The 24,733-nt window shown below is 44.8% G+C and overlaps 1 protein-coding gene and 1 long non-coding RNA gene across 4 annotated transcripts in view; both read right to left on the minus strand.

Moving 5' to 3' along the window:
• Positions 1–21,638, minus strand: part of OSMR (oncostatin M receptor) — a 55,502-nt gene extending 33,864 nt beyond the window's left edge. Inside the window, exons 1-5 of one of the 3 annotated variants that reach the window (XM_083703450.1) lie at positions 21,252–21,638; positions 16,024–16,141; positions 7,381–7,459; positions 6,144–6,349; positions 2,541–2,700 (exon numbers count right to left, since the gene is read on the minus strand). In XM_083703450.1, the coding sequence (XP_083559576.1) occupies positions 2,541–2,700; positions 6,144–6,349; positions 7,381–7,450 (436 nt within the window). In that variant the 5' untranslated portion in view covers positions 7,451–7,459; positions 16,024–16,141; positions 21,252–21,638. Of the gene's footprint in view, positions 1–2,540; positions 2,701–6,143; positions 6,350–7,380; positions 7,460–14,323; positions 14,347–16,023; positions 16,142–21,251 lie in introns of those variants that run through there. The other 2 variants (XM_083703451.1, XM_083703452.1) reach the window with 2 other exon arrangements.
• LOC310827584 lies at positions 3,364–6,131 on the minus strand. The gene is made up of 3 exons (XR_014556441.1): positions 5,096–6,131; positions 3,966–4,866; positions 3,364–3,398 (listed from the first exon to the last, which is right to left on the minus strand). It is a non-coding gene; the product is annotated as an uncharacterized lncRNA (long non-coding RNA).
• Positions 21,639–24,733: the final 3,095 nt, after the last annotated feature.

Genomic DNA, 24,733 nt, shown 5'->3' on the forward strand with positions numbered 1-24,733 from the left:
CATTTGTTTGAGGGACTTCATCACCACCTCAAAGGCTTCTTTCTATGAAAGCTCACACTGTTAAGGACATAGGACAGTCCTAAAAGTTCTACATGGCTCTGAGCTTTTTGTGGTAAGAAACCAAACAACAAACCATCTGGAAGTTGTATTTTCATCTCAAAGTTGTCTCAGAAGTTTCCTTGATATCTTTTGGGGGGTTGGGGAGAAGAGATTGCTCCCATGTTGTTATTGGCATCCGTCTGTCTCAGGAGACAATGGAGTGTGCCTCTGGGGGTGAAGTAAAACCACTGGGGAATCACGGCGCCTGCTGTGGCTGCAGGGACAAGAAACTCATAACTGCTGCCTCCTGCATTGTTTTGCTTGCATTAGCAGCATCAAAGTGACCTCTCCTACACAAATCGGGAGTGGAGTCCCTAAGTTGGTTGAATGGTGCCTTGTACACCTCCTTCTGGCAACTCCTGCAGCCAAGCTGGTGCCAAATGTATTGCTCTGCTTTATTTTGGACCACATCAGCGAGGCTGAGAGGGGGGTCATTATCTAGGCAACCCGGGACCTCTATGCTCACTGCCTCATATACCTGAGGCTTGACAACCATATGTCAGGAGTGCTCTGATGGTGCTTCCTGCTTGGCAGGGGGTTGGACTCCATGGCCCTTGTGGTCTCTTCCAACTCTATGATTCTATGATTCTAGGCTTGCACATGGGGAGGTCACATTCAGTTTCATTTCACCTCAAGTTGTGCATTCCATTCTTTCTCTAGACAGACAGATGCCAACAACGTAATGGCTTTAATAGTTTTATATATAAAATTTCTGCAATGGTTGTTTTTGTTGTTGATGTTTTCATTCTTAGATTGCTTTGAGAGATCTTATGCAAAGCAACTCATAAATGGAAAAATAAATAAACATAAAGGCAATAAAATGTTGCCATGTGCACTATAGTTATTTAGCAAATGCCTTGGTACTCTACAGTACACAATAGGTTAAGTCTAAGCCTCAGGGGGTTTTCCCACTTTATCGTTAGCATTGCGGAGGCAGTGGAGGGATGTGGAGGCAAACGAAAGCAGAGGAATAATATATATGCATTTTTGTTATACTAACTTAGGCATGCTGTTTTGGAATTAGGGAGTTGGGTCAAAGGCGTCATGGAAAATGAGGTTTTTGATGATGGATTTGAAAGAAGAGTGAAAGTTGGCATAAGTTGAGCTGACTGCAATTTCCTGTATTTCCTGCTACCTAATTATTTTTATAAGTATTTTGTGAGGAAACACCCACTGATCCCATGAATAGAAAGTGCATGTGGTAACGAAATCTTTGTTCAATTTAAAGGGGAACACAGAATGATGAGGCAGCATTTGTGAGCCATTAAGGTTTTGCTGTTTCTATAAAAATAGAGTATTTTCATTCCAAAGCTACATTTTGGAATGACTCTAATTAGGGATGGAAGCAGTGTCAGAAGGAAAATGAATTGATATGGATTATATATATGTGTGTGTTTGTGTGTAACTTTGTACTAATGTAACATTTTTACATGCAACTGTATGTAATTTTTACATTTAAGCTGTCTGTTGTTGCTTCGGTTTTCTGTACACCGCTTAGAGATATTTTCAGTATACTGAGCAGTATAGAAATTAAATCATCAAGCAAGCAAGGAAGGGAGCAAGCAGATAAGATAGGTTCTATTTGCTCTTTTTTTTAAAAAAAAATTATTTATACAACAAGAAAAAACAAGAAAACACACACACACACAAAAAACCACAAATACCGAATTACACACAAATTACAAAAATAACCATAGACGCATAATTTTCTTGGCAAACAATAAAACATCTATTGGTCTTAACACTAAAGACCCAACTATTTGCTCTTAATGCAAATCGAACACATCAACACTTCCCAAAAGGACATGAAAAATGAAGCACAAAATTTTTTCAAAATTCTTCCAAAATCTTTCAAAATTCACGCTTCCTCGGATTCTGTAATGCTGTTCTCCAACAAAAAGGTAAAGGTAAAGGAACCCCTGACCATTAGGTCCAGTTATGACTGACTCTGGGGTTGCGGCACTCATCTCACTTTACTGGCCGAGGGAGCTGGCATACAGCTTCCGGGTCATGTGGCCAGCATGACTAAGCCGCTTCTGGCGAACCAGAGCAGCGCAAGGAAACGGCGTTTACCTTCCCGCCAGAGCGGTACCTATTTATCTACTTGCACTTTGACGTGCTTTCGAACTGCTGGGTTGGCAGGAGCTGGGACTGAGCAACGGGAGCTCACTCTGTCGTGGGGATTCAAACCGCCGACCTTCTGATCAGCAAGTCCTAGGCTCAGGGGTTTCACCCACAGCGCCACCCGCGTCCCTCTCCAACGAAACATTTGTGTAAATGTGTAAATAAGCATGCCTTATATTTGGAGCAACTGCTTACAAAAATGTCCTTGCTATCTGCCAGGCTATAGGCTCTCTGTCCTTGCATTCAACAGTGATAATACAGTCCCCCCCAATGGGCATTTTGCTCTTTCATACTTAAAGGTGACAATGTTTGCTCACCATCTGCTATCTTCCATGGGCTCCAGTCGCTCCAAACTTCAGAAAACCTCACCATGCTTCTGATCCTTACTGCATGAGCCACACACTCCAAGGGTATTTCAGAGGTCCAGTTCCATTGCAGATGTCTATTTGATTTACTGACAGTGGTCGTATAATTCTCCTAAAAAGCAGGCAATTGAAAAGGAAAACAGTGAGGCAATATATATCTTAGTTGAATAATTAGGGACAACTCTATCAGTAGAGCATGAGACTGTTAATCTCATGGTTGTGGGTTCGAGCCCCATGTTGGGTGCAAGATTCTAGCATTGCAGGGGGTTGGACTAGATCAGGCCAGTCCAACCTTTCAGACCAAATGCGTCTGAAAAGAGTACTTTGACACAGAACCCACAGGCAGGACAATACATCATTGCACAACAGGGGAGGCAGCAAGGCCAATATTTAAAGCCCACTCCAGCCCCCAGCCCTTGCGCTGCCTTCCCAAAGAGATTGAGAAGGAGGTGCAAGGCTCTGGCATTGTCCTAGAGTCCTCCCACCTCCTTCCCAAAGCTGGGAAAGCACTAACCAAGCACTAACTAAGACGGTGGAGCACTCTAGGACTCTGTCAGAACCCTCACATCGCCTCCCCCAAACCCAGTGCCTCATCTACCTGTGGGGGAACATCAAATGTTGCCAAGAGCTGCCCAAAAGGACACTGAGGGCTGCGTGTGGCCCTTGGACCACGAGTTGGACCACCATGGACTAGATGATCTTCATGGTCCCTTCCAACTCTAGAATTCTATAGATTATACTCTTTAGCTTATGAAATGTGCAGGCATCTGTATAAGGGCTGTTTCCAATGTTGCATGAGCAGAACTCAAGCTTAAACAACAGATCTTTCATTATTCTGTATTCTTCCTCCTCCTCCTCTGCAGAAGCATAGCTGTCAACTTACAGATTTGAAAATAAAGGACCAGCAGCCTCGAAAATAAGGGATCAGAAGCCAAAATAAGGGATTTTCCGAACACAGGTATGTTCAACTTCTGAGCCCCTCTGAGCCAAAGGCAAAAAGCCCAGCCAGCAGCCAAGTGAAGCCTCAAGTGGTGGTTCCCACAGCAAAACACGGCAAAGGGGATGCAGCAAGGAAAACCACCGTCACCTCTCCGCTGGGAAGCACTGAGCAAAGGCGAGTCCCCAGGCAACGCGGCCGATTTGATCGGCAGAAGGCATGCAAGCTCCACCCCCAATCGTTCTTAGACTCCTTATTGGGTGAGCAACACAGCCAAGCAACACAGTTGGAGCCTCCCTCCTCTCTGGCCAGCAGGGAGGGAGGGAGAGGAGCTGCTTCCTTTGAAACCCGGGAAATTTACGGGATATCATCAATCTGGGACAGCAGTGGGACACAGTGCTGGGATAAGGGAGTTTCCTGACAAATAAGGGACAGTTGACAGCTATGTGCAGAAGCCACTGCGCCTCATCCCTCCAAGAGATCAGGGAGACCTACCGCAACATTTTTGGCTGTGTTGCATGAGGTTGCAGTGCCGGGAGAGGAGGTGTCTACTGAACTTAAACATTGGCTTAAGATTCCTCCACTCAATTCCAGGCAATTTCTCCCTCTCTCACTGAAGCCCCATGTGACACAGACCACACTATTCAACAGACCTCCCTACAACAATCCAGGAAGTCTTTCTAATTTATTTATTTGTTTGTTGAATTTATATCCCACCTTTGGCCTCCATGGAGCTCAGTGTGTCTTACATGGTTCTCCTCCCTCCTCAGTTAATTCCCACAACAACCCTGTGAGGTAGATTAGGCTGAGAGGCAGTGACTGGCCCAAGGTCACTCAGTGAGCTTCCTTGGTTTTCTTGGTTAGCCACTTTTGGTGAAAGATAACACTGGATCGCAAATTAAATGAATAAGCCTGAATCGTTTCCAGACTTCCAAGTGAATGCATGGTGACTGTCAACATACACCAGTGGTGCCTTTTCAGTTTTCTGACTTTTGCAAAATGTGCCTGGGATTTGGCAATGTTCACATACAAGTTGAGGCAGTCGCTAATTTTGGATATTCAATAAAACTTGCGTAAGACCAATACGTTGAAAGCTACCTCCACTAATATCAGCTCGGTTTAGCAACTCGGTCAAAGATCTAGTCACACACACACAAAACTTATCTCTTATGTTCCACTTGTTTTCAGTTAGATAGGTTAGGCAGATACTACTTTCTACTTTGTCAGATTAAATGATAGCTTGAAGTGTGTGTTAAGTGTATTCAATATACGGTACCTTAAATTTCTGTAACAAAATCCACTAGATTTGCTTGACACCTCAGCATTTCATTTATTGCTGGACTATTCGAAAGCAGGTCAAAGTGCAAGTAGATAAATAGGTACCACTCCGGCGGGAAGGTAAACGGCATTTCCGTGGGCTGCTCTGGTTCTCCAGAAGCAGCTTAGTCATGCTGGCCACATGACCCGGAAGCTGTACGCCGGCTCCCTTGGCCAATAAAGCGAGATGAGCGCCGCAACCCCAGAGTCGGTAACGACTGGACCTATTGGTCTGGGATCCCTTTACCTTTACCTATTGAACACTGGGTCTACTTTTAAAAGGACTAACCATTAGCTTAAATACTGAATTATTTTGATTATTTTAAACAACTTTATTCACAAAATTTACAGCCCATGCTTGATTCTGTGCTAACAAAACCCAAGGAGAAATTGACAATGCCCTACAGACCTGGGTTTTGTTTGTTTGTTTAAAAAAATGTACACAGCTGCTAGCAATTTTGCATGGGGGTTCTGTTCCTGAGCCCTGCTTGTGGAAGTGCTCCCTGCCCCATGACACCCCTCCCCCCATTACACCCTTTTCATGCTGTGTTGATTGACATTTTTGGGTCACTTCTGGGTTCAGTGCAACGCGCATGTGGGTGATCGCACGTCTTTTGGACACGCATTAATCAGCCATTGCCTGAATGTGAAAGCTTTGTTGTTCCTCAAGAGCAAATGAGGAAGGCAATTCTTTCATAAATATGCCTTCATATCCCAGAAAATAAGACTAGAGAAAAGATACTACAGTGGTACCTCTGATTGCGAATAGGAACTGTTCCGGAGGTCTGGCCGGAACCTGAGGTTTTCGCAACCGGAGGAGAAGCAGTAGACCGCTTCTGCGCATGTGCGCGTGACAGTAAACCGCTTCTGAGCATGCACGTGTGGTGAAACACTTCCGGGTTTGCCGCTTTCGCAACCCGAAGTTTAGGTTACCCTAACGTAAGCCAAGGTGCTACTGTATTTAATTCTATGATTCAGCCCTTTTGCACTTATAATTCTGGGTATTTACAGCAGTTTAAGGAACTGGCTAAGTATTGTGGCAGCCATTAAGAATCCTGGGTTTCAACTCAACATAGAACAATAACTTTCCCCAGCCTATATTCAAACGTTTTGCTTTTTCTAATGCAGCCTGGTAAGTGTATTTTGAATAACAGGCATCGAAGAGAACACATACGTATGTGGCTTATCTGGTTTTCATAGGAACATAGGAAGCCATCTAAAACTGAGGCAGACGATTGATCCATCTAGCTCAGTATTAACTACACTGATGGGCAAAAGTTCTAGGCCTTTCCCACCTATACCTGGAGAGGCCAGCGTCTGGGAATTTCACGAAAAGTTGGGAAGTCAATAATCTTCTCTTCAGTTCGATTGACTTGGATATTAAAAACAAATTCTGTTTCGGAGTAGTATGCTTCAGAATCATCACCAACATCCCATTTCACTGATAGCTGCTGAAGACGAGTGTTCATGGAAATCTCAAGGTTTCTAGGTTGAAACAGATTATGATCTAAGGGAGAAAAGAAAAGACTCACTGACACTTCAGGCTCTGTTGAACAGTCATTAGGGTAACATTTACCCAATAACAGTTCCATCAACTGTGGCGTAGCATATACAGTGGTACCTCGGTTTACATACACTTCAGGTTACATACCCTTTAGGTTACAGACTCTACTAACTCAGAAATAGTACCTTGGGTTAAGAACTTTGCTTCAGGATGAGAACAGAAATTGTGCTCCAGCGGCACAGCAGCAGTGGGAAGCCCCATTAGCTAAAGTGGTGCTTCAGGTTAAGAACAGTTTCAGGTTAAGAACGGACCTCCGGAACGAATTAAGTACTTAACCTGAGGTACCACTGTATTTGGGTACAGAACAGTAGATGTGGGGAAAGCTCACAGTAAGGTGGGCCCATTGCTACCTGGGACCTAAACGATCCCCCAAAGCCTTAAGGAGCAAACCCTTGAATTTGCCTTTCCAAAATCCACACCTCCCCCTCCCTGTAACTTGGTACTTCTGCTTTGTGTAAAATAACTAAAAATCCCTGCACTTAAGGGCACCTAGAAAATGTACCCATTTGGCCTGAAAATATGCTTTGCAGTGCAATTATTTACTTGTCTACTCAGAAGTGTGCTCCATTGAATACAGTGGTACAGTACCTCAGTTTACGAACTTAATCCATTCCAGAAGTCTGTTCTTAAACTGAAACCATTCTTAAACTGAGGGGCACTTTCCCTAATGAGGCCTCCCGCCACCGGTGCCCTTCCACCAATCGGCTTCCCTTCTTAGATCGAGGTAAAGTTCTCAAACCAGGACACTATTTTGGGTTTTGCAAAGTTTGTAAACTGAATCGTTCTTAAACTGGACTGTTCTTAAACTGAGGTACCACTGTACTGTGGTACATACTCGTAAGTAAGTACTATCAGTTTTCTTTTTAAAAGCAGGAAATCACCAATCCCAGTTGGTACACACACTTAAACACACATTGTTGCCTTGCTATATATGTACTATTTCTTTTCAAGAAAACAAGCATTCGTATACATACCTTGGTTTTCAAACAGGCCAGAATGCAATACTACATAGAGAACTACCATCTGAAGCGCCAAACGCTCCATTGCTTATACCTGAAAGAAACAACCAAGACATTTCTTTTGGGTAAATCCTCTGTTTGGAATCACATTCAACAACCCCAAATTAATTTTCAATGTTTTTGCTGTGACTGTTCTTGTTTTTATGAATGTCTAATGAATGTCAAGCGTTCTAAAAGCTAACCAAATACTTTTTCTAAAAATCAGTCATCATAGAGAATGTGGAGGAAGGAAGGTTTCTATCCAGAAAGAAAGATGCTATGCCCATACAGAGCTTTTGTTCTGGAATGTTTTGTTTCCCTTCAGACAAAAGTAAACCACAGAACCCATATGCGTGCACTTAATGCATAGCAGATTATGTTGGAGCTCCACTAGATTTCAATGTTTAATGGGCTGCTGTGTGATAGATTCCAGTAAGGACAAGGAAGGAGCAGCCAAATCTATTTGTTAATTGTTTCAGTGCCAGATGTGTCAAATAGCACATGCATATAAATCACCCACTGGATGCAAATTAGAATGGTCAGCCAGCAAAGTAAAGTTCAACATTAAGATACAGCATCCCATCTTCTGAATTGGTCGTGCTGATGGAAGTTAATGAAATATCCGCCAACATCAGCCTGTACTGGAAATGATAAGACAGTACGGAATACCCGGCAAGCATCCCAGAAAAATTGGGACATCTCATTTTTTATCGTGAAAGAACAGGGGCCATTTGGGTTGCTGTAATCTCACATGATTTTGCAGTGTGATCACACACACACACACACACCATGGGAAAAGTGCTTTCTTGGGGTCTGTGATCTCACACGGTAACCCCAAAACATGTGTTTTGGGGCACCATGCCTGGAACTTTTTGGGGAGTGGGGGAACCACTGTGAGAGATCACGCAAGGTCATGGCAACTGAAATGGTCCCTGTGCTCTCACAATAAAAAATGTGAAGATGGTGTCCAGGATTATGGATTCAAAATGTTATGGTAGGGTATAGTATGGTAGAGTGGCTAGAGCATTGGTGGGGAACCTGTCACCCTCCAGTTGTAGTTGGACTCCCAAATAGCATGGTCAATGGTCAGGTATGATGTGAGTTGTAGTTCAGAAATGTCAAGAGGGCCACAATTTTCCCACTTCTGAGCTAGACTTGAGAACCAGGACCAGGGAGACTTGATTTCAAATTACTACTCAGGTGTGATGTACAGTGGTACCTCGGGTTAAGTACTTAATTCGTTCTGGAAGTCCGTACTTAACCTGAAACTGTTCTTAACCTGAAGCACCACTTTAGTTAATGGAGGCTCCCGCTGATGTTGCGCTGCCACTGCACGATTTCTGTTCTCATCCTGAAGCAAAGTTCTTAACCTGAAGCACTATTTCTGGCTTAGCAGAGTGTGTAACCTGAAGCGTATGTAACCTGAGGTACCACTGCATAGTGCTCACTCTCTCTCAAGCCCACCCAACAGGTTTTTGAAACTAGGAGAAGCCAGCATGCAGCACCCTGAGCTCTTGGGAGCTAAGATGGAATGTGATAGTTGCAAACATAAAGGTAAAGGGACCCCTGACCATTAGGTCCAGTCGTGACCAACTCTGGGGTTGCGGCTCTCATCTCGCTTTATTGGCCAAGGGAGCCGGCGTACAGCTTCCGGGTCATGTGGCCAGCATGACTAAGCCGCTTCTGGCGAACCAGAGCAGCCCATGGAAACGCCGTTTACCTTCCCACCAGAGTGGTACCTATTTATCTACTTGCACTTTTACATGCTTTTCAACTGCTAGGTTGGCAAACGTATTCACTATTTTTTCAGTGCATACCATAGCTCTCTATATTTACAGCACTTTGATGTTTCCACAGATGTTGCAACAGTTAAGCAGCTTCCTTTATTACTATGCCCCTGCACTGATTTGCAATAATGCGATAAATGTTGCAATAAATGTGGCAATAAAACGAAACCATGCATTATAAAGAAATGGGATGTAGCAGGGTTACAAAACCAGACAGCTACATGTTTGATTAGTACACAGTCAGCCTCTGTCTATTTTACTGGTCAAGGGCATTATTAGGGCCAAGTCCCCAGGTCTTTTATGCTAACCCCAAGCCCCAATGCACCTTTCCATCCTCTTTTAAAAACTTTGCTTACAGCTGAGTACAATGAAAAGCACGATGCTGATGAAAGTCCAGCCAACGAACCAGCTTAATTTGCCCAGAGGCATCTATAAATATAAGTTAGCACATACAAATGTGTACCAGAACCCGCGCTAGCCTTCTGTTGGGTAAGGCTGATTTGTAAGGGACATGGGTGGCGCTGTGGGTTAAACCACAGAGCCTAGGACTTGCCGATCAGAAGGTCGGCGGTTCGAATCCCCGTGATGGGGTGAGCTCCTGTTGCTTGGTCTCTGCTCCTGCCAACCTAGCAGTTCGAAAGCACGTCAAAGTGCAAGTAGATAAATAGGTACCGCTCCAGTAGGAAGGTAAACAGCGTTTCCACACGCTGCTTTGGTTTGCCAGAAGCGGCTTAGTCATGCTGGCCACATGACCCGGAAGCTATACGCCGGCCCCCTTGGCCAGTAAAGCGAGATGAGTCCCGCAACCCCAGAGTCGGCCACGACTGGACCTAATGGTCACGGGTCCCTTTACCTTTAAGGCTGATTTGACCACAACCCCTGTCCCCTATGTAGATCTTCACTCACTCCCTTGTTCCCAATGTAGATCTTTCTTTTCCTGCGGTAGATTGCCACTCACCCCTTCTTCGCTGGTGTATGCAGGGGCACCATTTTGTGGATTTGCCTCAGGTGCCAAAATGTATTGGGCCGGCCCTAGTCATGGGTATGTATCACATGTCCCTTTGATTCCCTAGCAATGCCCGTTACCAATGCACAACCAGGGGTTGTGTGAATCAGAACATCTGGGTGGGAGTCTAAGTTAATGTGGTCATATGACCCACCCAGCCATTTTTGCCCAGAAGTAATCCCAAATAATCATCCCATAACCAAAGATACTGCGGTGGATTTCACCCATGGAGGTTATAGCAGTGAAAAAAAGGAACACAGAAACAGTATGGCCCACGTATCAACAACTACTAATGGAAGAAGAGGGTGAGATAAGATTAAAACCCTATGAGGAGATTAGCAGATACTGCAATAGCTGGTTGCAATACCACCAAGTAGTTCATAGATTTAATCAGGATAAAAAGAAAGGCTTTGAAGAAAAAGTGTCAAAATTGCAAAGTGAATTAATACAACCTAAAAAAAAAAGACCATCTCTAAAATGTATAACTTGCTGTTAGAGTGGGAATTGGAGGATGAAATAACCAAAGAAGTAATGATAAAGTGAGCAAAGGATTTTGGTCATACAGTCCAATTGGAAAATTGGGAAAGGTTGTGGAAGGTGCATATCAATTTCACAGCCTGTTATACGATAAAAGAGAATAAGTTGAAAATGTTTTACAGCTGGTACCTCACTCCGGAAAAAATTGGCTAAGTTTTACAAAAAGCAGTCAAACTTATGCTGGAGATGTAAGAGGGAGGTGGGAACTTTTTATCACACATGGTTGGGATGTAAAATTGTAAGGAAATTTAGGAAAGAGGTATATGAGGAGCTGAAAAAATTATTCAAGATTTTGTTTGCCAAAAAGCCAGAGGTTTTTTTTGTTAGGCCTAATATCAAATGACATTCCCAGAGATAAGAAAAATGTATTCCATTATGCAACAGCAGCGGCCAGAATACTGATCGCAAAGAACTGGAAGGGGGAGAAACTACCATCATTGTTAGAATGGCAAAGTAAAGTCTGTGAGTTTGTGGAAATGGCAAAATTGACGGCAACTATTAGAGCCCATTCAAAATCAGAGAATAATTAAAGAGTGGGAGGGAGTGAAGGAATATATGAAAAGATATGGTTCCGGAACTGGAACATTAATAGATAACGCGTAAAACGTACAGGGGTAAGCAAGGAAATAATACAAGAATCAATTGAACAATGATTAAATTATAACAACACAACAAGACGGAAGTAGTAAAAAATAAACTGAGATCACAAATGGGTATAGGGGAATTTGAAATATGATTTATAATATAAAAGCTTTAACATAAAAAAATTAACTTTGTTGTATTTGTATACAGCAAAGAGAAGTTTAGAGTAATATTTTTAACAATCGTCATCATCATCCCATAACACACACACACACACACACACACACATTCATGCACACTCTTTCTAAGGCTACATTGCTTTGCATCCCCAAGTACAAGCCTAATCAACACAGTTTCTTCTACTTATGCAAAATTAATTCTAAGCCTTACCAGGATGTTGAATTCCATCAGACTGGCAGTCACCAAGTTGAAAGTGTGAACCAGTGGGTAAATTGAGTAAGCATGTCTGGTGAAAGCTACAGCTGAACTGTGGGCAGCACAGTAGGATGAGCCAGGAACTGCAAGCAGTGAGACTCAGCAGGAATCGGGAGCAATAGACTAATCAAAGAGTCAGGACGAAAGATGCAGGAGCACCCCAGAATGCATAGAAGCCATGCTGCTCAAATATGGCTGAGCCAAAACAAAGAACCTTTTATATCCCTGAATGCCCAGAGGGATTCAGGGCCAACCTAAGTGGGTGGAGTCAGCCTAGGGCCAGAAGGCTCTTTACTGAAGAACTACCTCTTACTGTTTACCAGTTAGGGGAACGGTACACAGATCCAGCAGATCTGGAGAAACCCACACCCAAGAGGTGCTGCAAATCCCAGTCTCAGCAAGCGGCAAACATCTGGCAAGTCTATCATCTCCACACAGCTCTGCCAGGTTCTTGCACCAAGTTGTGGCCGCAGGTTTACAACTTTTGCAACATCTGAATGGTCACATGAAAGAAGTAAAACAAACAGAAGGTCCCAGGAAGTTTGCAAGATTTTTAGTAGATGTATTATCAGCAGTGGCGTAGCGTGGGGGGTGCCAGGGGTGCCGGCCGCACCGGGCGCAACATCTGGGGGGGGCGCGAGTCCAGAGGGAAGGGACAAGTTCCTTCCTCCGCAGGGCTCCCCGCCGCCGCGCTCCACTCACTGCTCGCAGGAGGAGCAGCCGCTGCAGCAGCGCCGACGCCACCACCGACGCCTGGCCGGGCACGGGCAGCCTCCGCACCCTGACGCCGACGCCATCCCCTCGGCCCAGCCACAGGCGGTGGCTGCTTCTGCCGACGGGGAGGGAGGAGAGCTCAGAGGGGCCTCGCCGCGCCCTGCGCTCCCCAAAACCCTCCAAGAGGAAGCCGGCGGGCGAGGATCTCCCGGCGGAAGGGGGCGCCGCTGGCTCCGGCTCTCAGCGCAAGTCTCAGCCGCGGGGGGGGAGGGGCGAGGACGGAGCGCGGCTGGAAGCCCCCGGACCCGGCTGGGGGGAGGAGAGGCGCTTGCCAAGCCCAGATCTGGAGCGCCTCGGAGCGCGGACTCCACCTACAGCCCAAGGAGAGGAGGGGGCGGGGAGGCGCCCGAGGGGAGAGGGCTTCTGCTGCCTCGGGTTGCGGGGGCTCTGCAAATAATAAAATTAATAAATTCCTGCTGAGCCTTAAGGGGGGGTCCTTGGCTCCTTCGCTCGCCCCCAGCCCCAGTGGCGTAGCGTGGGGGGGTGCAGGAGGGCCGGCCGCAACATCTGGGGGGGGCGCGCTCGCACTCGAGTGCTAAAATCCACGGGTTAGGGGGCACAAATTACTTGCCTTGCCCTGGGTGCTGACAACCCACGCTACGCCACTGATTATCAGAGATGAGAAACCTCTTACCCTTTCCTCCTAGAATGCAAGAAGCTAGCAGAGTTGAATTTTCCAGGGATAAGAAGCAAGCAAGCCAGCTCTAAAACAGACCCTTGTTTTGACAACTAAGGACAGGGGTGGTTCTTCCTTATTTTCAGCTCTTTTATTATTAAATATATCTATAATTTCATACGTCAATAAGACAGTTGGATCAGAAAGGTCAAATTGAGCCCTCATATTTGTTTTTTTTCTATTTATATTTGTCAATTGTAAGTGTCTTAGTCAAATCCTGCAAGTGACATCATTTCAGTACACTGTTTCTGTATATACATCATGAAAGGTTCCTAATCTTTCTTAAAGTCATTAATGTCCTTATTTTTGAGTCTCTCAGTTAACTTCGCCATTTCAGCATATTCCATCAACTTTTCTTGCCATTGTTCTTTCGTTGGTATTTCTTCACTTTTCCATCTTTGAGCTAATAAGATTCTGGCCACTGTTGTCACATACATAAATAATTTCTTCTTGTCTTTTGGTAGATCTTGAACTAAAGTACCTAATAAAAATGCTTCTGGTCTTTTAACAAAAGTTATCCTGAACATTTTTTTCATTTCATTATAAATCATATCCCAGTAATATTCTAATTATTTCACAATTCCACCACATATGAAAAAGGTACCTTCCTCTTCTTTACAAATATGAGGGTAAAATGTTAAGAAAATGTTAATAAGGTATAAGTTTAATTTCAATGTACAAGTTAAATATAATTATAGGCAGAAGAAATGAATGTGTGATAAACCAGAAAGGGAAATTGGGGGAAGTCAGGGGGGGGATATAGAAAATATAAAATGTGGGGTTTTTTTATTTAGTATTGATTATATTAAAATATATTGGAAAATCTCAATAAAAATATTATATATTTCAGTAACAAGAAGCCGAAAGCACCAGCCTGAAGATGACGAGTGAGACCTCGTCGAAACGTCGCCTAGACACCCCAACTTTTACACGGGAAGACACCCGAGGACACCAAAACCTGCATTCCTGTACCCGTGAAAATCTACGAAAGCATATATATATATATATATATATATATATATATATATATATATATTTACACACCCACACACTGAAAAGTCAGGGTGAGGATGGATGGACACAAATCCATAGCCCATACAAATAGAACTAATTGAATTCTACCGGCAGCACTGCCCCAAACTATCCCAAGGATCGACACCCTCATTTCATATAGGGAAGCACAATTTTTTCTCTTGTTCATCTCTAACAGAACTTCTTATTGACTCTAGCAAATCAGGACCATAGGTGCACAGAGAAGGGGAAATAGGTTTCTAGACATATCACTGAGCATGCCTTATTTTTGCACACTGCCTAATATACAGAATCAATCAGGAGATTATATGAAGACAGCATTTTATCAGAAATGATACAGAAAGATACCAATAAAATATCAGCAAAACAAAGATGTGGTAAAATCTCATGAGTCAGGACACGCCGGCAGAAAAAAAGATAAGTCTTTAGGAGAGGCTAAAAGATAACCACCATTTCTGCCTCATGAACTTCACATGAGCGCTGTTTTACCTCATGATTATGTGGTTACAGCCTGGGTCAGGTCCGTTAGATCTCTGAGACCCACTAAACTGTGTCCTTCCCCTCCCTCATGCTTGGGCCCTGAGCAGTTCCTTCCCCACCATCATTCCCTTGCTCAAACTGGCTGCTTAGGCTGCTCTTCAGTAAAAACAACAAAAAAAGAGCAAATTGGGAGATGGTTCTGAACAGTTTATGAAGTTAGGGCATCAGTCCAAGTAGCCTGCAGATGTCTGCACTCGCAGTGGTTCTCTAGGGAAAGATATTTCCCAACCATCCTTCAGATTGTACAGTTAAGAGAAGCCAGGGATCCTACCCAGCATGGGATTAGGCTGTAAAATGGAACCTTTTCCTTCCTTCCTTCCTTCCTTCCTTCCTTCCTTCCTTCCTTCCTTCCTTCCTTCCTCCCTCCCTCCCTCCCTCCCTCCCTCCCCTCCCCTCCCCTCCCCTCCCCTCCCCTTCCCTTCCCTTCTTTCTTTCTTTCTTTCTTTCTCTGAGCTGTGACTGATAGAGCTGCAAATATTTTTCCCCTGGGCTCCCCACTGTCCATTTCGAAGAAGGGAAAACATCTGGGAATCAAGGAGGTAAGGCTTCTCCCTTCAATTTTATCCCCGTGCCGGGGAAAATGTATGCTAATACTGCATTTCTGTACGTTATCAGGTTGCTGTTTAATAGAAAGCAGGTGCGTGGCAGAGGGAAAGCAAGGATGATTTAGTAGTCAATCAGATAAACGCAGGAATACAAAGGGACAGCTCAAGGTCCAATGCAGATGTGAAGCAGGGGATCAGATCTCCCAAACTCCCCCCCCCCCCAAAAAAACTGCGGGACCCCGTTTTGATCAGGGTGGTGCCCCTTAAACTGCGGGACCCCGTTTTGATCAGCGTGGTGCCCCTTCTCCCCAAACAGTTATTCTGACCCAAGTCTCCCTCCCCAAGCATGCTATTACCCCCACAGGATAGGGAGTGGTAGAGAAAAAGACCACTGGGGGCACAAGTATATTCCCCACCTTCCCATTTAGATCATGCTAGGATATCCCAAACTTAATTCAAGAGGGGAAGAGGAGTCATTTTTTTTGCTGCTGGGAGGTAGAAATCCTTCCCCCATCTAAAGTAAACAACTCAGAGACCTGCCAGGAGATTCAGATCTACTTTCTGCTCACCCCTGGCTTTAGGTCAAGGAAATGGGATGGAAAGACAGCTAACACGCCCTCCTGCTGTGAGGGCCTTACTGCAAAAAGTAAAACATTGCTTGAAACAATGAAAAGAAGCACATTAAAAACCAAAAAGGCAACATACCTCGTCCCCGTGGTTTTCTCTGTGCAGCGGTCTTGCGTAACTCTCTCAAATGATCTTTTTGTCTTATCTGGTCATAACGTGCTTTGAGTTTCCTGTTTTTCCATTCTTCTTTTCCTTCCTATTCAGGGTAAAAAGTGTGGGGTTTTTTTAAAAAAAAAAAATCCTTCATGTTTTCTTGTTGTTCTTGCAAGTTATTGTTATCGTGAAAATTGTATGCACGGTGCCAAAGGAGTGTGTAAATGGGCCAGCGAGAGCCCAGCAAAGGAAAGCAGTTGCTGAGGAAGAAGACGTGACGTTTCACAAACAAAAGTGCCCATCGATTATTTGCATGTGTTTTTCCTTTTCACAGTACTTCCTTTGATCCGAGTGATGTAACATAGGGAGGTCCCTTATACCGAGTCAAACCACCGCTCTTATCTACAGTGTGGTCACTATGGTGCTTTCAGATGTCCTTCTTGGCACCTGCCCAAAAGTCCTCTGAATTTTATTTATTTATTTTAATAAGGATAGAGTGTTTTGGCTGAAAGGGGTTACCTTGTTTTGGGTGGGACTCCCTGCTTTTTTTCTGTCTTAATTTGTTTTGTGTGTGGTGCATAGGTGTTTTCCTTTGTTGTTTAATTGGGGGAGAGATCTGAGCAATCACCACTTGTCCCTTTGTGAAGTGGATATTTTGGGGTACACCACAGTGGTTTCTTAGATTTCCAAATGTGTTTCCAGGCCCAGAAAGGGCCTCCTAGCCTATGGTGGCTGGTAGTGAGTCTCTAGAGCTTCAGACACAGACTGGAATTTTCTGTTAATCCACTACCTGGAGATGTATGGGATTGAACTTGCAACCTTTGGCATGTAGAGCAAGTGCTCTATCACTGAGCTAATTTGACCCAGACTACAAATATGTATGGCTTCAGAACATAACCACTACATTAATGCCCAGGTGCATTTGTAAGCCTTCAATTGTGCACTACTACAATGAAACTAATCACTTGTTTTGCTCTAATCGGACAGTCGTGGAAAAAGTTGTGAAATTTATTTATTACCGTATTTCCCGGCGTATAAGACGACTGGGCGTATAAGATGACCCCCAACTTTTCCAGTTAAAATATAGAGTTTGGGATATACTTGCCGTATAAGACTACCCCTCTTCCAACGCACACCAAATAAAACCGGGAGCGGTTAGGGTCGTTCTGTTGCTGGTGATTGGGGGGGGGGGCTTCTGGGGCCAATTTTCAAGCGTATTTCTGCTTCATCTAGAGAGCTTGGTGTCCTCTGATTTAATTTGCTGTCGTTTTGTCCTTTGTTGGGGAGTTGCTGCAGGAGCTACTGCTGTAGCCGGCGTATAAGACGACCCCCGACTCTTGAGAAGATTTTCCTGGGTTAAAAAGTAGTCTTATACGCCAAAAAATACAGTACACCATTACACCTTCCTTTCTTCAAGGAGCCCATGGCCTTTCTCTACCCTTGTTTGATCCTCACAACAACCTTGTGAGGTAGGCAATCTGAGGAAGACCAAAATGGCTCCCAGTCATCCAGAGAGCATCATAACTGACATAACATGGAAAGATTTGGAGAAGGGAATAGGACCAAAAGGCTTCTTGAATGCAAGTTTTTAAATTTGGTGTCCCTAGTTCAGGATAGGAACCTGTGGCTCCTCATATTGTTGGAACTTCATCTTCCATCAGTCAGTCTGCAGTCAGGGATGATCCACTATTTTTGGATAGCATTCAGTCATGCTGTTTGTGGAATTCTCTCAGTGAGGCTAGCCTGCCTGACACCTTCAAAACGTATCTTTAGGCACCAGCAAAAACATTCACCCAGGCCCTGGGCTGATTAAGCAATCTATGTCCTTTTAAATGTGCCTTGGGGGAATATTGTTTTGTGTGTGCATCTCTTGTTATTATGTAATGCATTTTGTGTTTTTATACTGTGAAATGTCCTGTGATCTTTGGATAAAGGGTGGTGTATATAAAACAGCAGCAACAGCAAATTCGGGTTGCATAATTAAAGTTGATTTGGTGCTCTTGCAACACAAACCCACTTCCCCTCAAAATCAGTCTTTTTGCAACAAGGAAAATGACGAGAAAATGAACTGGAAAGCATGGGGTGCCAATTGCTTGACAAACATCATATAATCTCCTTGCCAAAAAGACCTCTTCCCCACTTGTGACTCCTTGCAACTGGTATTCAGAGGCGTACCGCCTCCGACAGCCAAGGTAGAAAAGGTCAACGGGTCTCCTCTCCAGTAAAGCTTAGCTGGATCTAGTCCATTTTGTTGAGGGTTGTGGTCGGACGTTGAACTGCAGCGAATGCACACACGAAGAGGCAGGGACCATTCCCAGAATCTTCTGTGGAACTGTTAGCTTTTGCATGACAGCAGAAAACCAAATCAACAGAGCATTATCGGCAAAGCCTCAGACAAATCTCTTCTGAGAAATCGCAATTCAGCTGTAGGTTACAAACGCCATCTAGCAGAATGGGAGTCCCCACTCTTCACGCAGAAGATCCCTGCTGAATCAGATCTATTTTGTGCAGTGGTGATTCTAGGTTTGGAAGCAGAGGCTTCTGGGATATTTAAGTCATGTCATGTGGCATAGGAAGTACATGATCGGACCCTAGACCCCTGAATTTTAATAATAATAATAATAATAATAATAATAATAATAATAATAATAATAAAGCTGCTGCTGTGCTGGGGCAGGGAAGCTTTGACTGGCACTGCAGGAGGAATGTGTAGCCAACTCCCACCAATTCCACTTGTTCTGTGAAGTGAGGCTCAGGACCACGAGAAGCCTTCTGTGCTCTTCCAGTAAACATATGGCCACTGACACGCCACAGACCAACGGCCGGACTCAGTATAACACAACCTGCTGCAACAGCGACAACTTTCTCTCAGCACAAGACTTAGGAAGGCTCCCACCTGTTAATGGACTATGCAGAATTAGATAAACTAACAGGAAGGATTCGAAACCGGCAAGATCAGAAATTCACGGAAGACTGGAGTAAATTTACGGACTATTTAATAATAATAATAATAATAAAAAATTTTATTTATATCCCGCCCTCCCCAGCCGAAGCCGGGCTCAGGGCGGCTAACAACACTAAAACAGTACAACATTATAAAACATTATAAAAATGAATTAAAATCAAAATTAATGGCAACCATAAACTAAAGTCTTGTAAAGATTGCCAAAGGAGGGAGTCAGGCTGCGCCCTGACCAAAGGCCAGGTGGAACAGCTCTGTCTTGCAGGCCCTGCGGAAAGATGTCAAGTCCTGCAGGGCCCTTGTCTCTTGTGACAGAGCGTTCCACCAGATTGGAGCCGCAGCTGAAAAAGCCCTGGCTCTAGTTGAGGCCAGCCTAACCTCTCTGTGGCTTGGGACCTTCAAGGTGTTTTTATTTGAAGACCGTAAGTTCCTCTGTGGGGCATACCAGGAGAGGCGGTCCCGTAGGTACGAGGGCCCTAGGCCGTATAGGGCTTTGAAGGTTAAAACCAGCACCTTAAACCTGATCCTGTACTCCACTGGGAGCCAGTGCAGCTTATATAGCACCGGATGAATGTGATCTCTAAGCGAAGACCCCGTAAGGAGTCTCGCTGCGGCATTATTTGAAAAGTAATGGTGCAGAACAGACGACGTTTGTAGGGTTGCAAGAAGTTTTGTGAGGAGTATTATTAGAAGTACTGAAAAAAAATGGATAAGGGGGAGGATGATTTGTTAAGAGATGTAAAGGCAATATAAAGTTAAGAAATGCATAAGAAGTGGTTAAAACGGTGGATCATCAAAGGTGCTGATGGTAGTCCAAAAAGATTGTATAAGTGATAAGCTTTGTGGTACATTTTATAATTTGTATGTTAAAATTAATAAAAAATATTATAAAAAAGGAAGGCTCCCACCTGTTAGCTACCTGCCTTCAAGGCTTTAAAGAGCAGAGGGCAAGCCAAAATCGCCGCCTTCATCATAGAAGCTAACTCCTGGAGGCAGAGATCTCTTCAGCCCCCCAATAAAATATTTGAGGGGATGCCCCTTAAGTTGAGGGGAATTCCCATTCAAATGGTATATGTAAACCAGGTCATGTGATTGCTTATGCAGAGTGGGGCTTACCTCCCCCAAAAATATTGTATTCAAGTTGTCATCTTCTTTTTGGGGTGATCACTCGTAGCCGAGTAAGATTGTCTTCCATAAACATGGTTTTAACAATGAGTCTGTAAGTTACTGTGGAGGCCAATTCTGGATCCACACGTCCTTCCATAGTGGGGACATTGGTTTCCAGGCAGGAGTTGATCACGGTGTGGATTTGCCAAGTGTGCCTTCCTCTTAGCATGTTTCTCCCTTGCCTCCTGAGTCCGAGTGTCTTTAAAGCCCATGACACCTTTGGTAAGGCTGTTCTCCAATTGGAGTGCTTACAGGCCAGTGTTTCCCAATTGTTGGTGTTTATGTCATGCTGGCCACATGACCCAGAAGCTGTCTGCGGACAAACGCTAGCTCCCTCGGCCTATAGAGTGAGATGAGCTCACAACCCCAGAGTCGGTCACGACTGGACCTAATGGTCAAGGGTACCTTTACCTTTATACTACTTTTAGATTTGCCTTGAGACAGTCTTTAAACCTCTTCTGTTGACCACCAGCATTACGCTTTCCATTTTTAAGTTCAGAATAGAGTAGTTGCTTTGGAAGACGATCATCAGGTATCCACACAACATGACCAGTCCAACGAAGTTGATGTTGAAGAATCATTGCTTCAATACTGGTGATCTTTGCTTCTTCCAGTACACTGGTATTAGTTCGCTTGTCTTCCCAAGTCATGTATAAAAAATTTCGGAGACACCATTGATGGAATCTTTCGAGGAGTTGGAGATGGCGTTTAGAAGTGGTCCATGTTTCACAAGCATACAGTAAGGTTGAAAGCATACAGTAAGGTCATGACAACAGAACTGCCCTGCTGGGTGAATCCAAAATCTAGTCCAAGCAACAGTTTGTCTAATCCTTTCCCCCCAAGCTGTCCATGTTGGTTGGTCGTCGCTATAACCTGCGCTGAGCTATAAACCTGACGCTGTGTGACCATTCAGAACTACGACCCGATCGATTTTTGTCCCTCCGGGCTCACGAGCATCACCAGGCAGGGAGAGAGAGAGGGAGAGGGAGGGAAGGAGAGAGACACGCTCTTGTTTTCAAGACTCCGGGTTAGGGGGAAAGAAACGAAGAGCGCGAAGCCCAGCAATGGAGGTGGGGATACTCACGTCGCCCGTGGGGCCCCCGCTAGAGGGTCGAGAAGAGATGGGGGAACCAGGAGATCTCGCTGCTGCCGCCAACGCGTGTCGCTCCCTTCCAATGCGCACGGGGGAACTTTGGAGGGCGCGGGGAGAAAAGGGTGTGGGAATCCCAACCGTGGTGAGTCAGCGCCCCACCCCCGTCCCCAACCTTTAACTGGGATGGGGGGGGGGGAGAGAATTCCCATCAGGAAAGTGGCACAGCGACCGGGACGGCGCGACCTGACCAAAGTTAGGGAGCAGCTGGTGTTTTTGTGGTGCCGGCCGAGAGAGTTCGCTTTCGGGTACTTTTAAGGCAAAGAGCGGCATCGCGAGGGAAGTTGCGCCGAGTTCGCTTTCGCTCGGCGGCGGCAGCAGCCTGGCCGACCTTCTCCGCCCTTCCCGGCGTGAATCAGTCATTCTCGAGTTGGGGGGAAAGCACGTCTTTTCCACGGAAGCTGACCGGCGTCTGGCACTCTGCGCTCTTGCGAAAGCCTCGCTCGCCGCCGCTGCTGTGGGGTTTGGGGAGATTTTTTCTGTTCCCTCGTATACCGAATATGGAGGAATGTGGCACCTTCAGCAACGAAGCCTGGGCGCCGCGCTCCTGTTTTGCGCCCCAAGGCGTCCGCCGGCTTTTCCAACAAGAAATTGCACGGGACACCCAAGAACTACGTCTGGTTTGGGCACATTCACACGTGCAATATAAATAAACTTAACAACAGCAGCAACAGCAGCAGCAGCAGCAACAACAACATTATTATTATTATTATTATTATTATTATTATTATTATTATTATTATTAGCCCGCCCCTCTGGCTGGGTTGCCCCAGCCACTCTGGGTGGCTTCCAGCACATATAAAAACGTAATAAAACATCAAACAATAAAACTTCCCATACAGGGCTTCCTTCAGATGTTTTCTAAAAGTTGGGTATATTTTTACTACCTTACATTCATATATCTATATACATATACCTATATACACACAAACACGTGTGTGTGGTTTATTTATTACATTTATGTACTACTTTTAGCTTCCAAGGAGGCTCTTATCCTCACAACAACCTTGTAATTCTGGTTAGGCTAAGAGATGGTGACTGGCCCAAGGTCACCCAGAGAGCATACACACATATATGACATATTGTACCTGTGACCTTAGAGTGGGCAGCAAGAGCATATGGGGTAAGGCTTCCCTTGTCTACAGCGTCTACTTTGTATGCTGCGTTTCCACAAAAAGGATCGTGCTCAAAAGTGGCTTACAGCGAAGAAAACAGGAATACATCACCAGATCAACCACCACAAGAATAATTTCATAACAATACAACAACACAATAGGGACCATAGCAACATACCGAAAACGTTTAAGCACTATATCCTGAAGCTAACTCCTTTCTGCTTCTGGGAACAGTTTCTTCTCCTTAAAAAAACAATAACAGATTGTGTTTCTGGCTCCAAATGAATGTTTAAGTGGATAAATGTATCAGGAGCACTTTAAACACTTACAGTGGTGGAGAGCTCTTCTCCTGACCCATTGAGGAGGGGCAGAACCAAACACTACGAGTAGAATATGGGCAGGAAAACACATAACAGGATAATGTCATAAGACAGGGTATGTCCCTAGGAAGAGAGGGTGAAACTGACACAGTGATGTCATTTTTAAGAGTCTTGTTTTACCACCTGAGTTGACTCAGACATCCAGGGGAGGAAAAATTGTTGCTGTTGTTAGATCTCCCCAGTCCTCTTTCAAATGTTTTACAGATTGTCACTTCTCTACTGTGTATTAATGCAGGGGAGGGCAGAAAGTAGATTGGGATCTGCTGGAAAATCTTTGGATGATTTATGGTATGATCAGCTTGGGGAAGGATAGCCAATGCCGTGCCCTCCAGTTGTTATAATCCAACTACATCTGCAGGACGGGACGCGGGTGGCACTGTGGGTTAAACCACAGAGCCTAGGTCTTGCTGATCAGAAGGTCAGCGGTTCGAATCCCCACGACGGGGTGAGCTCCCGTTGCTCGGTCCCTGCTCCTGCCAACCTAGCAGTTCGAAAGCACGTCCAAGTGCAAGTAGATAAATAGGTACCGCTCCAGCGGGAAGGTAAACGCCGTTTCCGTGCGCTGCTCTGGTTCGCCAGAAGCGGCTTAGTCATGCTGGCCACATGACCCGGAAGCTGTCTGCCAGCTCCCTCGGCCAATAAAGCGAGATGAGTGCTGCAACCCCAGAGTCAGTCATGACTGGACCAAATGGTCAGGGTTCCCTTTACCTTTTACATCTGCAGGATGCCATGTTAGCTACCCTGTTTCCAGCATTTCTGGCTGCCAATTGCTTAATAATCAAATGACTTTCCCCACCAAAATCATGCTGCTGAAATGAAGAAAGTTAACCAGGATTTTTGTGCAAAAGGACTCTGTTCAGTTTTGGAAATAAATCCCTGGGCTCAGAATGTGCTCAGAGTGCACCCTGTTATGACTCTTGAGGCGAGCTCAGGTTGGTAGATTTTGGTGTTTTAGTAAACAACAACAACAACAACAACGATGATCCAACAAGGCTGAAGTCCAACCCCATATTACAGCATGGATATTAAGCAGATGTTGCATTCTAGAATAGCAGAGAACCTAATATGACTCCTGCTGGATGAAACCAAGGTCTCTTTGTTTGCTCCAGCATCCTCTACTCAACAGTGGCTAACTGGATACCTCCAGGAAGTCCAGAAACAGGGCTTAAAAAGAAGAGCCTCCACTCATTGTTTCTTCCCCTGAATTTGTTATTCTGAAGTACATGACCTCTGAGCATGGATGTCTCAGCTAAACATATCCAGTAAACCTTTCCTCCATGAATTTGTCCACTCTCATTGTAAAGCAATGTAATCATATAGCCATTGCCATATCTTGTGAGTTCAATTGTTTCAAGTTCAGTGGGAGTTAATCCTAGATTAGACCTCAGGCCCATCTAGTCCAGCATTCTATCGCCACCCCAATCCTCTAGGAAGCCTATAGAGCTGGACAGGAACACAATAGCATCTCCTGCTCACTCTCCCACTTGTGATCCCAGCAACTGGTTTCGTAAGCGTTAAAAAAGCACCAGAGAAATTCACAGGGAATGTGATTGTCAATACTACTAGCCATGATGGTTATAATACTCCCAGCATCTGAAGTGGTACAGACTTGGCTGAAAAAAGCTTTAGTTGAAAAAGAGGTGCTGGTGCTTGTGCATGCATGTTTTGCCGTATTTGTCCCCATCAAAAAGAGATCTGCTTTGTATCTCTCAAGGAGAATCATTTTCATGCCTTTAGTCTTTAGTGCACTCACATACTCGTGCTGTGATGCTGCTGCCAAGACCACACAGATTTGTTCAGAGTTATCTGGTCAAGGGCCCGTGGAGGGGAAAAAGTCTGTTGAGTTCCTGCTAGATGGCGCAGTAAGTCAATGCATTAAACCTCTCCAGTCACTGGTCCCGTTCGCGTTCCTGTAAATTTC

This window comes from Podarcis gaigeae, assembly GCF_964106915.1.
Source record: "Podarcis gaigeae genome assembly, chromosome: 11".
NCBI classification, from domain to species: Eukaryota; Metazoa; Chordata; class Lepidosauria; order Squamata; family Lacertidae; genus Podarcis; species Podarcis gaigeae.